Source organism: Ornithodoros turicata, chromosome 4 (assembly GCF_037126465.1).
Source record: "Ornithodoros turicata isolate Travis chromosome 4, ASM3712646v1, whole genome shotgun sequence".
Classification (NCBI taxonomy): Eukaryota; Metazoa; Arthropoda; class Arachnida; order Ixodida; family Argasidae; genus Ornithodoros; species Ornithodoros turicata.
In genome coordinates, this window is record NC_088204.1 from 56,699,854 (window position 1) to 56,715,069 (window position 15,216).

The 15,216-nt window shown below is 46.1% G+C and overlaps 1 protein-coding gene across 1 annotated transcript in view; it reads left to right on the top strand.

Moving 5' to 3' along the window:
* Positions 1-14,692, top strand: part of LOC135393219 (protein argonaute-2-like) — a 31,980-nt gene extending 17,288 nt beyond the window's left edge. Inside the window, exons 2-3 of the mRNA XM_064623708.1 lie at positions 9,290-10,329; positions 12,869-14,692. Of these exons, the coding sequence (XP_064479778.1) occupies positions 9,290-10,329; positions 12,869-14,632 (2,804 nt within the window). The 3' untranslated portion in view covers positions 14,633-14,692. The remainder of the gene's footprint in view (positions 1-9,289; positions 10,330-12,868) is intronic.
* The last annotated feature ends 524 nt before the right edge of the window (positions 14,693-15,216 follow it).

Consider the following 15,216-nt stretch of genomic DNA (forward strand, 5'->3'; position numbering starts at 1 on the left):
CCATTTCCGAAAACAGCTACATGTACTAATACACGATGCAGAGTATTTGGAAAATCAGTCAGATACCTAAGCCAATTCTTGACATCAAATTATGCAAGCTGAAGAACGTCTCTTTATTTACTTCATTTCATTTTTTTTTTTTCATTTATTGGAAACATTTGTAGGAAACATGTCATAACATGTAATCGTGCCGTTTGCCAAGCAAATGCCGCGGTGTACTATGTATGTGTCGCGAACATCTTACTAGAGGCAGTGGAAGGTGACATCCCGTTCAGGCGAAAAGTAGCATCCGGTATAGGAGCTCTGTCTCTTTTATACCTTCGTCGTAAAAGCAAATGCTTTTGCTTTCGATTTTAGAACAGGGCTTATACACTATATGTCACTGCTCCCCATCCCCCCCCCTTTCCGGGCTTTTCGTGATGCCACATGCTTTCGATTGAAGAGCATAACACCAATACACGAAACTGACGCCTGCATTTTATTTTACAGTTAATATAATCAGAGTGAATCAGCTGGGCTACAAACCATCGCACCAAAGGGGAAAACAAGAACACGTGCCAGCAGAAGCGACTCTTCCTACTGGCTGAAGTGAGCGTTTCTCACTGACTGAGTGAGTGAGTGAGTGAGGGCGCACTCAGCAGCTCTGTGACCGCTCCATGCTGAGCAGTGACCTGTACAGTGAACACTCGTTATTATGACCATGGTCGTTCCCGAAAATTTGGTCATAATGCGGAATTGTCATATTAACGGGGGATTTGCAGAGGTCTCACTGCATTGTTCCCCAGGAGTATGGTCGTAAAGCGCGTATGTCGGGTTGTCGGGGGTCGGGTTATCGGGGGTTCACTGTACTTTGTTGTCATCGACGCCACCGCAGAGAAGCCAAGTCTGCAAAGTACATCACGACGAAGAACAACAAAAAAAGAACTGTCATTACTTTAGAGCTCAATAGCTTGTACAATCCTACTAAAGCCGTCCAAAGTTTGGAAGACGAATCGCAGAACCAGCAGCCCCAAACGGGGTCAAATCCGAGTCACTTCGCGAACGCTATTGAACCTGCGGTGACCCTCCTGGGGTACGAGTTACTGTGTGTTAGAATATGAGGTGCCCTTTTATGTTGCCATACCATGCCGAGACTATAGGAGATGACCCGGGTTTGAATCCGGGCGCAGGCTATGCTGTTTGAGGCTGGGCTTTCTTCAAACGCTACAGGACAAATGTCAGCACAGTTCCCTATGAAGTCTGTCCAGGACGCTTACCTCCCTCCCTCTCTCTCTTTTTCTCTCTCTCTCTCACGCACATACACACACACACCGAGCAATATGCTGCCAGACAGGGCAGTTCCGATAGAGTCACCCCATACATTCGTTTTTGTTTTGTTTCTGCAAGTTAAAGTTCATCTTCGACGCATGAGGCGGCAATGTGCTCCTTCACCCACTCGCACTGGGGGTGAAGGAAATACGCGTCTCCGAAGGTGCGCACTGAACAAAATAAAGGGAAAAAATGGTGTTCCCTCACGACTTTTTTGTGGACGATCTATCGAACGGATTTTTGTTCTGAAAACCGCTCCGGTATCATGTGACCGATGGGACCAGACGCTCGCATTGGGACAAATTCGTAGGTCTTATAATGAAACAGTGAATTATTGAAAGTTAATTAAGACATTGCCTTAGGAGTTTGCTAATGCCCTCCTAAGGAGTGCCCTAGCTCCTAGCATATGTGTGCTCCTAGCATATGCCATACTGCAATTGATTTCATCCCGGAAAAGTGATATATATATATATTTTTTTTTTAATGTGTTCGCATTTAGCATGTTTAATGTGTTCGCATGTCGGGGTCACAATGAGCCTCAGACAGTAACGAATATAGCCACACTATAGAAGCTATTTACAGGAGAGCCTAAGATTTATTTTCACTTGTTACAAACGAACAGATTCAGTCACCACACTGTATCGCAGAGCTCGCTTGGAATTATTGCAAAATCGCCGAAAGAGAAATCGTCTGAAGTTTTTGTATCTTGCTCCCCATTAAACGTTTAAAATATAGGTACGTCGGCTTACCTGCAACCATTCAATGGGAAGGAGACACGTCGGTCACACTCGTGGCAGTCCCGGCGTCGGGAAGTTGGCGCCCCCATCGCCCGGCAGCAGTCGCAGTAGCCCCCTCCTGCACTCACGGTTGGGTCGCCGCAGGAGGGAGACCCCCCACGTATCGCTGTGCGTGGCTGTCCCGTGTCTGGGGAAAGGGGGAACCTGGCGGTTGAGTGGACTCTGAGGTTGTTTAGGACCCTTCGGGGCCCCTCCGGAAAAGCAACACACCGCTTTTGCCCTTGCTTCCCATAGTCGGGTGGTCCTGGAAGGCCCGGCCAGGATTACTCAGCTAGTCGCAATTTCCCCTTTCATTACTTTTCTTTCTCCACTCCTTCACTATCTTCTTTTTCTTCCCTTCACCTTCTTTGGCGGCAAGGGTCAACCTTGAGTAGTCCTTTCACTCTCCAGAAGCTGCACTAGGGTATATTCCAGAGGCAAGTGTTAGTGTGCAGGGTGCACTCCCTCAGTTGGGCTCGATGGTGGGCGACACACCTGCCGCATTGAACATACCTCTATTTTTATGGATACTACAAACTCCAAAAGATCTGATCGGCAACTAAAACGCAGCCGCAACGAGGAACGGTCATTGAATTTTTTTCGACATAAGTTCTCCAGAACCATGGTTTGCAAAGTTCCTGATTATACACTCAGATAATGAAGCAAAACCCTTGTCTAAAGTATCTCCGTTTATAGTGGCAAGGTCACTTGAACAGGTGATCGGAAAGTCCTTCCAGGCAAAGAAGGGGACATTCAGGTCGAAGTAAATAACAAAACACAAAGTACAGCACTCCAGTCACTAAGGAACATCGGAACGATACCACTGTCCATCACAGCACATCGTACACTCAACACTGTCAAAGGGGTCATCTCTGAAGATGAGCTTATCGATTGCACTGAATCGGAGGTTGAGGAGGGTTTGAAAGACTAAGACGTTGTCTCCGCAAAGCGAATAGTTATGTGAAGAGATGGCAAGGAAATACCCACAAAGCATATCGTCCTTTCCTTTAAATTGCACCAACTTCCTTCGAGCATTAAAGCTGGGTATGTGAACTGTCATGTGAGACCATTCATCCCTAATCCTCGCCGTTGTTTCGAATGCCAGCATTTTTGGCCACAGTTCTCAAGTGTGTCGAGGACACCTGGTGTGTCCCAAATGTGCAGGAAAAGAACACGCTCCTGAGTCGTGCACTAATGACTTCCATTGCGCAAACTGTGGAGGTGGCCATCCAGTATATTCTCGGTCCTGTCCATGTTGGAAAGAGGAAAAACAGATACTGAAAATAAAAAAACAGAACAGAACATATCTTACAAACCACCAAGAGCACAGCTCGACTTTAACAAGAAAGGCAGCTTTTCCGATGTGGTGCGCAGGGGAGTGGGGCCACTGAGGAAGTCCGTGGAGATGCAGACCTGTTTTCCAGGTCCTGAGCCTCCACTCGACTCTCCCCTACAGAAAGCTGGAGACACTCAGGTGTCTCCCGCTGTAACGGAGGCCAGCCATCCAACTGGCCACAAAGCAGCAGCCACGGCCTGCTTAAAGGTCGATGGCGCACAATCAATTTGGGACGGAGGCGTTAAAGCCACCTCCCAAAAGGGCTTGCAAAGCATGAAGGTACATGATGACGACAAAATGTCACACAACTCATCATCAAGCCTCTCCGATACACAAGGAGAAAAACGGGGAAAAGGCAGAGGAAGAGGTTCAAAGACAGGTGAACCGCAGAAGCAACCCCTGCGAAGGGTCCAACCTCCCTAAATGGAGCAGGTGTTTCTTAGTCGGCGTAACCAAGTGCTGCGCTCCCTTCTCCTTCTCTTTGGAGTGGCCACTATTATGAACCACTTCCTCCAGTGGAATTGCCGTGGTTTGTTTTCAAACCTGGATGATGTTCATGATCTTTTCGATACTTACAATGCAGCATGTTTTTGTCTTCAGGAAACTTACTTCAATAGAAACGCCCCAACTCCTTTACGCAGACACAACATATTTCGAAAGGATCGAAATGATACAAATCGCGCATCCGGTGGTGTGGCGATTGTCACATGAGCATCCATTCCAGCCAAGGCAGTTAATCTTGCTACAGAGTTGGAGGCTGTCGCGGTGCCGGTGTGCCTCGACAAAATAGTCACCATTTGCTTCATTTATCTGCCGCCAACAGCAACCATTACAGAAAAGGACATACAAGATTTATGCAGCCAATTACCAACCCCTTTCATTCTCTTAGGAGATTTTAACGCGCACGATCCCCTCTGGGGTAGTACAAGGACTGATTGTCGGGGCAAGATGTTAGAAAAACTCTTGCTCTCGTCATCGATCTGCCTTTTGAATACAGGGGCACCTACGTATGTACATTCTGCTACGCAGTCCTTCTCAGCATTAGATCTGTCCCTCTGTAGTCCATCTATTTTCAATGTTTTAGAATGGGCAGTACAAGAAAATCCATTGGGGGGGGGGAAGTGATCACTTTCCGGAGGTATTGATGTATATGCCTCAAGTAGATATCTTGACAACGTGTCCCCCTAGGTGGAAGCTTCAAGGAGCCGATTGGAATACTTTTTCTAATAAATGCAACCTGTCTTTAATCCCTGTTAATAGGATGACGGCTGACGAAGCAAACCGTGTCATTACCAATGTCATCCTTGACGCAACAACACAATGTATTCCTGTAACTTTTGGTCGTTTGCCGAAGCGACCGAAACCTTGGTGGAGCAAGGAGTGTGAGGAAACACGAAAAGCCCAAAATCGTGCGTGGGGTAGATTTCGAAGATACCCCACCAGTGAAAACCTTCTTCTCTTTAAAAAGGCGAGAGCCAAGGCCAGGTGGGCGCGCACGCAAGCTAAGCGGTCCTCTTGGCGCAGTTTTGTGTCTTTCCTATCTTCCAACTCTCCTTCTAAACTTATTTGGGATCGACTTCATAAGATCAGAGGAGTACACATGAGCTGTGCTACCCCTCTTTTAGTAGTTAACGGTCAGCTATGTCAAGGCTTACAGGAACAAGCCGATGCTCTCGGTGAGCATTTTGAAGCGTTTCTTCTTCCTCTAACTACACCAATGATTTCCTTAAAGTTAAGTGTAGTTCAGAGAAGAAAGTTCTCATTTTTTTTCTTTTTCTAATTAACTCAAGAAAATTTCAATGCAATGTGGAGACAGTCTGATGTATAATCAGCCTTTCCCCAAAGTAGAACTTAATCGTTTCTTAGAACACACAAAGGCAACGTCACCAGGCTCAGACAGGGTGATGTACTCTATGCTGAGCCATCTGTCTGAGGCATCCAAAGATGTTTTACTCAAATTTTTTAACCAGGTTTGGGTCCAGTGTATATTACCCTCAGCCTGGAAAATTTCTACCGTAATTCCTTTGTTAAAACCGGGAAAGAAACCTTCAAGCCCGGCCAGTTATCGACCCATCGCTCTCACGAGCTGCATCGGCAAAACGTTTCAGCGTATGGTCAATGCTCGGCTGGTCCATTTCCTAGAGGAGAAGAAATTTCTTTCTCAACTGCAGTGTGGTTTTCGCGCGGGTTGTTCCACAACTGACCACCTCGTACCAGCAGAAACAATGATCCGTGAAGCCTTCGTCCGTAGACAGCACTCTGTCGGTGTTCTTTGATCTTGAAAAGGCGTATGACACCGCTTGGCGGTATGGTATCCTACAAGACATGTACGCTTTCGGGATCAGGGGGCGCCTTCTTAGGTGTATAACAAACTTCCTCCAAAACAGGACATTCCAAGTACGGCTTGGAACAACACTATCCCGTCCCTTCATCCAAGAGAATGGGATGCCGCAGGGATGCGTCCTTAGTGTCACTCTGTTTCTTGTGAAAATCAATTCAGTAGCTAGGATAATCCCACCTACCATGTCTTATTCATTGTACGTGGATGACATTCAGGTTTATTATGGGTTTATTATCAGGTTTATTCATGTTTATTAACGATTTACCTTCCTCTATATCATCGCATATAAGGCTCTTTGCTGACGATTGCGTAATATACCGTATTATTAACTCCTACAGTGACGTGTCTGCATTACAAAATGATCTTGACAGCTTATCTTCTTGGTGTGAAACTTGGCTCATGTCCTTGAACATTAACAAATGCAAGCACATGGCAATCAGGACACACTAACCACTTTGTTAATTCCTACCGTCTTGACAACGTTAAGCTGGATAGCGTATATACTTAGTTACAAATATTTAGGTGTGCACATTTCGAGTAATCTTAGATGGAACATCCACATTAATTCTGTGCTCTCCAAAGCCAGCCAAACGCTTGGCTTCATCATACGCAATTACTCAAAGGCACCCTGCGACCTAAAACGGCAGCTTTATGTTACATTAGTCCGCCCAAAATTAGAATACGCATCATCTATTTGGGACCAGGATTCTCTCATTAAGAAATTATAAAGCGAACTGCTCGATTTTGTAAGCCTTCTATTTTCTGACTACTCCCGACACTCAAGCGTACCGCTACTCAAGAAACAAGCCTCCCTTCCCCTTCTTTCTGTTCGTCGCAAAATAGCTCGCCTCACATTGCTTCACAAGTTTTACTACCACAACATTCTGCCCAGGTATCTTCTGTTCTCACCACCCCATCATATTTCCAACTACCTCGACCACTCAGAGAAACTACTTGTTCCATTTAATCGCACAAATCACTTCGCCAATTCATTTGTTCCCAGAACAGCGAACGATTGGAACAGTCTTCCCGCCTCCACCGTCGTCGTCCGGGACCCTAATAGCTTCCGCAAGCTGCTGGGCCAATTACTTTGCATGTAATTCGTTGTATGTTCCTTTTATTACGCCACTCCCCTCTGTAATTCGCTGACCTGAGGGTAAAGAAAGAAAGAAAGGTTTCCCTCTCTTCCACTAGTCTAGCAACATGTGAGCGACAGGTGCAGCTAACTTTAAATAAGCTTACAAAATGGTCCCATGAGAATGGATTCAAGTTCTCACATGAGAAAACGGTATGTGATCACTTCCCGAGGGTCAGAGGACTGTTTCCACCACCTACCCTTACGCTGAACGGACAGGACCTCGCTATAAAAAGCGAACACAAATTTCTTGGGGTCATCCTTGATAGCAAACTCACATCCTTATCACACATCAAGAAACCTAAAACCAAATGCATTAAGTCCCTAAACCCTTTGAAGGTGCTGTCCCACAAATCTTGGGGGGGGGGGGGGGACGATCGTGACACTCTACATAGGAACTATGTGTGCTGTCTAGACTGGAGTATGGATGTGTTGTCTTTGGGGCTGCTCGAAAATCTGTCTTGAAGATTTTAGACCCAATACATCACCGGGGACTGCGTGTGATAACTGGTGCTTTCCGCACGTCGCTAGTGGAAAGCCTCTATGTTGAGAGCAATGAATGATCGCTGGAAAGAAGATTTTACTTGTCTGTTTCATATCCTTTGAGGGTAAAAGGGTATCCCAATAAGCCAGCCATTTCCTTTGTTGAAGCCACATGCTTCAAGCAGCTCTTTCGTAATAAGCCCAGCATTGTTCCCCCATTCAGCATGCGTGTTCTTCAGGGGTGTGAGGATTACAATTTCCCACATGATGATTTCACCATTGTACAGGCTAGCCCACGGCTCCCGCCCTGGCAATCTCCTCCATGTTTTAATCGGTCCCTGACTATGCTAAAAAAAAAAAGACACACCACCTGTTGTGCTCCAGCAGGAGTTTCAGTCCCTTAAAGAAAGTATTGGGCAACACAGAGCTTTTTACACCGACGGTTCCAAAACACGCACCTCAGTATCACGTACCTCAGTATCACGTGCAATGGTGACCGATGGATTCACACAATCATATCGTCTACCTCACATACTCTGTTTTTAATGCTGAGGTATACGGAATAATCCTCGCACTGAACTACATTTTAGAGAGTCACACCAAGTCATCGGTCATTTACACAGATTCTGAGTTCCTTTCAAGCAGTAGGCAACATAGGGATGTCGAAAAACCTTCTTGTACAGAAGGCACAGTGCGTTGCCGCTAAGGTAATAAAAAAAAAGGGTCTAACTTTAACATTCTGCTGGGTACCCAGTCATGTGGGTATACCCGGGAATTAACTCGCTGATGCAGCTGCTACAGCTGCTCTTTCGTCTGAGGTCAGTCGTTTTGATGTACCCTCTCAAGATCTCCAACCTACACTTACAAGGACCATAAATAACAAATGGCAGCAGCACTGGGATACACTGCACAACAACAAACTCCGCAGCTAGTTAAGCCCACCATTGTAAAACGGACAGATATTTTTAACAGTCGCCTTCATGAGGTTGTTTCTGCCAGGCTGAGGATTGGGCACACTCAATTGACCCACAGTCACCTCCTCCGCAATGAAGAGGCCCCGCATTGTATGCGATGCGACGAGACGAAATCTGTCCTTCACGTGCTCATTACATGTCCATCATACGATACACCGACTTCACCATTTTCACGAGCTGTACACATACCATGCACCTCTACATCCCTCCCTTTTGCTGGGGGATGAGGCTCTTTTCCCGTTTGAACGGGTTTTTAAGTTCTTTCAAGACATTGGTATTTCAAATGTATTGTAGGTTTAGTTATTGGATTTTTATGTCCTTTGATACTCAAACTGTAAAGTGTTGTTTTAACTAAATCACTATACTTTTATCTAGTACCTTTCTTACCATTGTCTTGGCGCATCATGGCCTTCGTCTCTTATGCGCCAGGAAAACCTGAGCCATCATCATCACACTCGTGGCAGTACAGGGCCACAAAGAGACTGTTTTAAGTTGTCTTTCTTTCCTCGGACAATAACAGAGCGGAACGACTTGCCACAGGCTGTAGTTGACTCTCCCACAGTCAGTTATCAGTTGATTTATTTTATGTATGTTGTTTGGGCTCCACTTGTTCCCATTCAAACCTGGGCCTGACAAAGGCCAGTAGTATCTATTAATTAAAAAAAATAAAAGCTATAGGACGAATGTTACATGCATGAAAAAGAAAAAAGAGCATGCCAGCAGGCCAGAATGGTCTTTCCTATTCACTAAAGTTGGCTTGTTTGTTAGACCTCAGGACCCTCCGCTGAATCTGTCCCGACCCACTGTTTCCGAAACACTGGTCTAATCGTTTCGAAACCGTGGCTCTTCTGGGAAGGGGTTGACGTCTATCCTGGCCCAGGCGGGCCTTGGACCAGCAACTTTGGTGACACTGACAAACGTGACCTTTGTGTGCAGGAGGTCGTCCGGGTGTGCCTCGGGGTCAGGTGGCTCCGCTGCCCTATGGAGCCCAAGCGATCCAGCATCGCGTCGTAAGCGGGCAGCGTCGAAGCCAGCAACAGACCGCTGGCCCTCGTACGGTGGCTTCAACTGAGGGGCCTCGTTCTGGCGGCAGTACTTCGCTGCAGCAGAATACGGGCTCTCCGCGTACGTCCACCTACAACTCGTCCATGAAATCTGCAGATGAGATAAAGATTCAGGAGTTGGAGCGTAGGTTGCCGTCGCACTTCCCCAGGCGACCGTCGCAAGGGAAGCAGGGCAGGGCTATCAACCTGATTGCAAATCACTTCAGTATAGAAATTCCCAGCGGGAACGTGTTCCACTACGACGTCGAGATATTCTCCGAAACCCGCAAGGAAGCAAAGGTACCCGAAAAGCAAAAGTATCGCTGTATGAGCACCAAGGTAAACCGGATGGTTATTGAGCTGCTGGTGAAGAAGTATCGTCATGAAATCTGCAACTGCATCCCTGCCTTCGACGGTCGAAAGAACCTTTATACAAGACGGAAGCTCAATTTTAGTGAGCGCATCTTCTCAGTCGACTTCGAAGAAGACCAACTAGTGCAGAAATTCATTGTCAAAATTCAGTACGCGGCCAATGTCAACCTGGACGCTCTGCACGCAGTCTTCGACGGACGCGTCAACACTGTGCCGCAGGAGGTGCTTCAAGCTGTGGACATCGTCTTACGTCACGGCCCGTCCATAAAGTTGACACCCGTGGGCAGGTCTTTCTTCAAACCGCCCGAAGGCAACAACACCCTCGGTGGTGGCCGGGAAGTATGGTTCGGCTACTACACCAGCGTCCGCCCTAACCAATGGAAGCCTATGCTCAATATTGACGTGTCAGCTACGGCCTTCTACGAGCCCATTCCGCTTCTCACCTTCATGTGTCGGATCCTCAAAGACGGCTGTCGTGAGCGCAGCCCTGCGGACTTCAAGGAACTGCGCGACTTCGAAACTGTTCGCCTCAATAAGGAGCTCAAAGGACTGCGCATCAAGGTAGTATACCTGGAATGTACTGATATCGCCCACTAGATGAGTATCACAAAATATAGTGAACAATTTCGTGCTTCAATTATTTTATGGTGTTTTGCACTGCTGTTAGCTGTGTAATTGTGCTTAAGATGCTTCCTACACCCACAGTTCAAGTTCCCTCAATTTAGTTGCTTATTTTTCTCGGTGCATTGAATTTGCGTGTACTTGTTACTCTTGCTTATTCCTCCAGCTGCATGGTGTGCACATGATGCAGGTGAAACATGTTTGCAATCAATTGCACGTGGTTTATGAAACCATTTCTGGAATTGGAAATGCGAGAAAAATCTCGAGATGTTAGTCCGGACCCAGTCAGGACTGGATACTCCAAAACACGTTTGTAGGTGAAACCATTACTACTGTGTAAAATGGTTTTATGTGAAACAACCAGTGTTGCGGATTTACCGAGTCAAATCGGATTTAAATCAAATCCATGTTTTTCGGAACACCGCAAATCAAATCCAAATCAAGTCCGGATTTAAACTTGAAGCAATAAATCAAAATTTTAAATCCGGTTTTTTTTTGTGTGTGTGCTAAATCAAATTTATCAAATCCGTCAACGAATCCGGGGGCTAAAGTTCCCGAAATAACTGTAGCATGCATCTGACCATCTCTACAAGGTATACAACTACTGCATGCATTTGCTGTATAAGACCCGTGACATGGTACAAACACCTATAAACGTCACCTGCAGTGGAGAGTACCAACAGCCAACAAAGCGATGCGAAGGTCGAAGCTGATATTTTATTTTCACGTGGATATCTGAGTAACATTTGTCAAATACGCCTACTCGGCACATATGATAAAGCCACCTGTCGGGAATTATGTTACGTTAAATGTGATGGCTGCGTGCTGCACACCGCAGTTGTGTTATAACAAACTCAATGGTACATCCGCCCAACATGCATAAGCAGTCTTATTCTCTCAGGTTCTTGTTTTGAAAGACCAGCTGCTCCAATGTAGCTGGATGCAGCCTGTTTCTTTTCACGGTCTTGATCCGGCTGGCTGCAAAGAACACTCGTTCAACTGCTCCAGAACTTACACGTACTGCAAATACACGTTTCGCTAACTTCCGAAAGCAGCAGGTAGCAGGCCGCTGCGGACATCCAATAGCCGAGAGGGGAAACATTATCATCATCTACTGTACATTCGCTTAAGTAGAGGACTATTTCGTCGTCCGTTCTTGCGGTACAAGTTCCGCGGTGGCGTCAAGTTGACCATAAGCCAGCCACCATGAAAAAATGCTACCAACATTCACATTCCTGTTCCTGGACACAACGACCTCATACGACTGGTTCTCATGTGCACATTTCAGGAATTATTTTAGCAATCTCTGGGACACCAGAACGCGACATCAGTCACAGTTCAGAACCAACAAAACAGATAAACTGCGTGTGTTGGTAGTCCTTTTCTCGAACGTACTTTGCCTGAGCTCAGCGACCCAGTGGTGCGCTTTCTCCAATAGGTTGCCATTTCTAAGAAATCATAGAAAGCTGTGATACCGTTGTGAATTAAATGTCGAACTGCTCATGTGATTATGTGTGCGTATCGCATGACGTTCCCTTAGTGCTCGGAAGGAAAGATTTCTATAGGCCTCAGAGGTGGTCTGTCTGACAGACAGACCACCTCTTAAGCTTGAAGCACTCTACAGACAGTGTCCGTAGACTGTTCACGCAATCAAAACATCACGGGATTTCGTTTTGAACGAAACTGAAGTTTCGGCGGGACATTGGGAACCGAGATGGCGGGATGGAAGTCAAGCCATCCCAAATCCAAACATTTTTTAAACCTTCTCCTAATTAAGAGTTGCTGCGCCATGTGCAAGCATATGTGAAATGCAATTCAACCAAATGTCTTGTAAAAACCTAATTATAGTGACTGCCTCAGATACCACTGACAAAGAATCTGCCTGCCCGGCAACGTCAAATTTCGCAGCAGTCAAAATTCAGCCATCTCCCTTAAGGAGCTTGAGTAAATACACATCCAATTCCGTCGGAAAAAACGTAAATTCAGTCCAAATCCAAATCATCTTCCAAAATTGTGATTCAGTCCAAATCATCTGTGAAAAATGTGATTCAATCCAAATCCTCGCCATATTTTCCCTGTAAATGAAATCCCAAATCAAATCCACGAGCCCTTTGATGGATTTAAATCCGGATTTAAATCAAATCCCCGAATTTAAATCAAATCCCCGAATTTAAATCAAATCCCCGAATTTAAATCAAATCCCCGAATTTAAATCAAATCCCCGAATTTAAATCAAATCCACGAATTTAAATCAAATCCACGAATTTAAATTCGCAACACTGGAAACAACTGTGTAAAACGTTTTTTTTAATTTGGTGATCAGGCTCTAGAACAAATTTTCTGAATCCTAGAGTCCTTTTGCAAACAACCCATTCGTGCGAAAGAAACTAGCCGAATTCAATATATTTCGTTTTTTTTTTTTCTATAATCAAACTCAAACTCTCAGCCTTAGATCAACCTGAGGGATTAACTATTGCAGGTGAATCATCTCCCTTATCCTCGCCGCTACAAGGTGGTGAAGGTGACCAAGGAACCCGCCAGGAACCTGCGTTTCACCATGGACGATGGTTCTAGTAATAGCGTTGCAGACTACTTCCAGAACAAGTATGGCGGACTGAAATACCCGAACCTGCCGTGCGTTCAAAGTGGCAGCCCATCTCACCCAGTGTTCCTACCCCTTGAAGTGTGCGAGATTGTGGAAGGACAGCACTGCAAGAAGAAACTGGACGAGAACCAGACATCCGAGATGATAAAGCGCACAGCACAGCCACCATCCAAGAGGTTCAACGATATCAGACAGTGTGTCAAGGACTTGGTCTCCAGCAATGAGCCCTATCTGAAAGAGTTCGACATCAAGATCAGCACGGACCTGACGCAGCTGAAAGGTCGTGTACTGGACCCACCCACACTAGTTTTTGAGAACAGCAGTGTTACCAAGCCACGCGAAGGCACTTGGGAACTGCGTGGCAAACACTTCTACAAAGCAGCCTCTGTCAGTCGCTGGATTGTCCTGAATTTGAGCAGGTTTACAAAAAAGCATGACATTGACAACTTAGTCATGATGCTGGTGCGAGTGGGCCAAGAACTGGGCATGAAGTTTGAGATGCCAGCCGACATTGTAGCAGCTGACGCTCATAGAAAACAAATTACGAATATCTTCACCGACGTCATGCGTACGTATTCTGGGCTGGAGATTGTACTTGTCGTACTTGCAAAGAACAGCAACTACTCAGAGATCAAGCAAGTATGCGAGACTGAACTGGGCCTGCGAACACAATGCATCATGGACAACAATGTGATCAAGAAGTGCAATGCAGCTCTTGTCACTAATATCTGCCAGAAGATCAATGCTAAGATGGGAGGTACCAACAACAGCCTGCTGGCGCAGGAAAAACCATACATCTTCCAGAAGCCAGTGATCATAATTGGGGCCGATGTGAATCACCCTGCCCCTGGGGACAAACTTCGCCCATCCATCGCAGCCTGCGTGGGCAGCCTGGACTCGATACCTTCCAAGTTCTATGCAACCATTCGTGTGCAGATGGAAGACTCCGTTGCTACATCTAGAGTCGAGATAATAAAGGACCTGAAGGACATGATGAAAGACATGTTGAAAGCATTCCATCGAGCTACTAAGCACAAGCCTGAACGCATAATCTTCTACAGAGACGGTGTCAGCGAAGGACAGTTCATGGAGGTTCGCAACCGAGAAGTGTCTGCCATCCGCCTTGCATGCCAGGAGTTGTCCCCAAACGAGACTTATGAGCCTGCTCTTACATTCATTGTTGTACAGAAAAGGCACCATACCCGTTTCATGCCTTCCAGCGACCGTGACGGCGTGGGCAAGTGCCGTAACGTTCCGCCAGGTACGACGGTGGATTCTGTTGTTACGCACCCATTGGACTTTGACTTTTTCCTCTGTTCCCACTTTGGAATACAGGGCACCAGCAGGCCGTCTCATTACTACGTCGTGTGGGATGATTCAAACTTTACTGCGGATGATTTGCAGAAGCTGAGCTACTACCTATGCCACACTTACGCGCGTTGCGCACGCTCTGTCAGTATTCCGGCACCCGTCTACTACGCACATTTGGCTGCCTACAGAGCTAAGAACCATGTGATTAGCAAAGTGCCCGTGTCAAGTTCCAGCAGCGACTCATCAGAGGGCAACGGAGACACCAATCAGTACGTAGAAGCTGTCAAAGTTCTCGACTCCCTGCAAACTGCCATGTATTTCGTTTGAGTTTTTTCTTGTTGTGTTGTTTTCATTTGCCGTGAAATAAAGTTGCCGTTTCACGTTTCTGCACAAGGTTTCCAGGTGGCAAACTTCTCGACGTCGACAGAGCACTCCCTAAGAACACACTGTCGTCCCTGGGATATCCAACGGTTATCAAACCGGGACAAGCAGGATGTCCGCGGGAGGGCGAAATCGGTCCTCAGGGTATCCCTCATTTGTTAAAATGGGACTCTCAGATGTCCTTACGATATCCTTTTGGTTGCCCCTAGGAGGTCATCAAGAGGACCGATGTAAGAGTGTGATAACACAGCAGGAACATAATCTAGCATAGTTTTATTTTAACTCATTTCTTTTCGTCAGAAACCACACTCGGACATGACAACGTCTGTTTCACTGATTGATTACTCTCAATTCATATTGATACACTGGCGCATAAAGTGTAGTACTTTCCATAACGGGAGTGAGCTCGGCGATTTGAAAAAACAAATCTAGAAGGCAAAAAAAAAAAACTAAAAAGGCTTGCCGGAGTACAAAGACCCAGAAACCCACTTCGAAAGGTACTGGAATTCCCTTCCACAGAAAAATCAGAC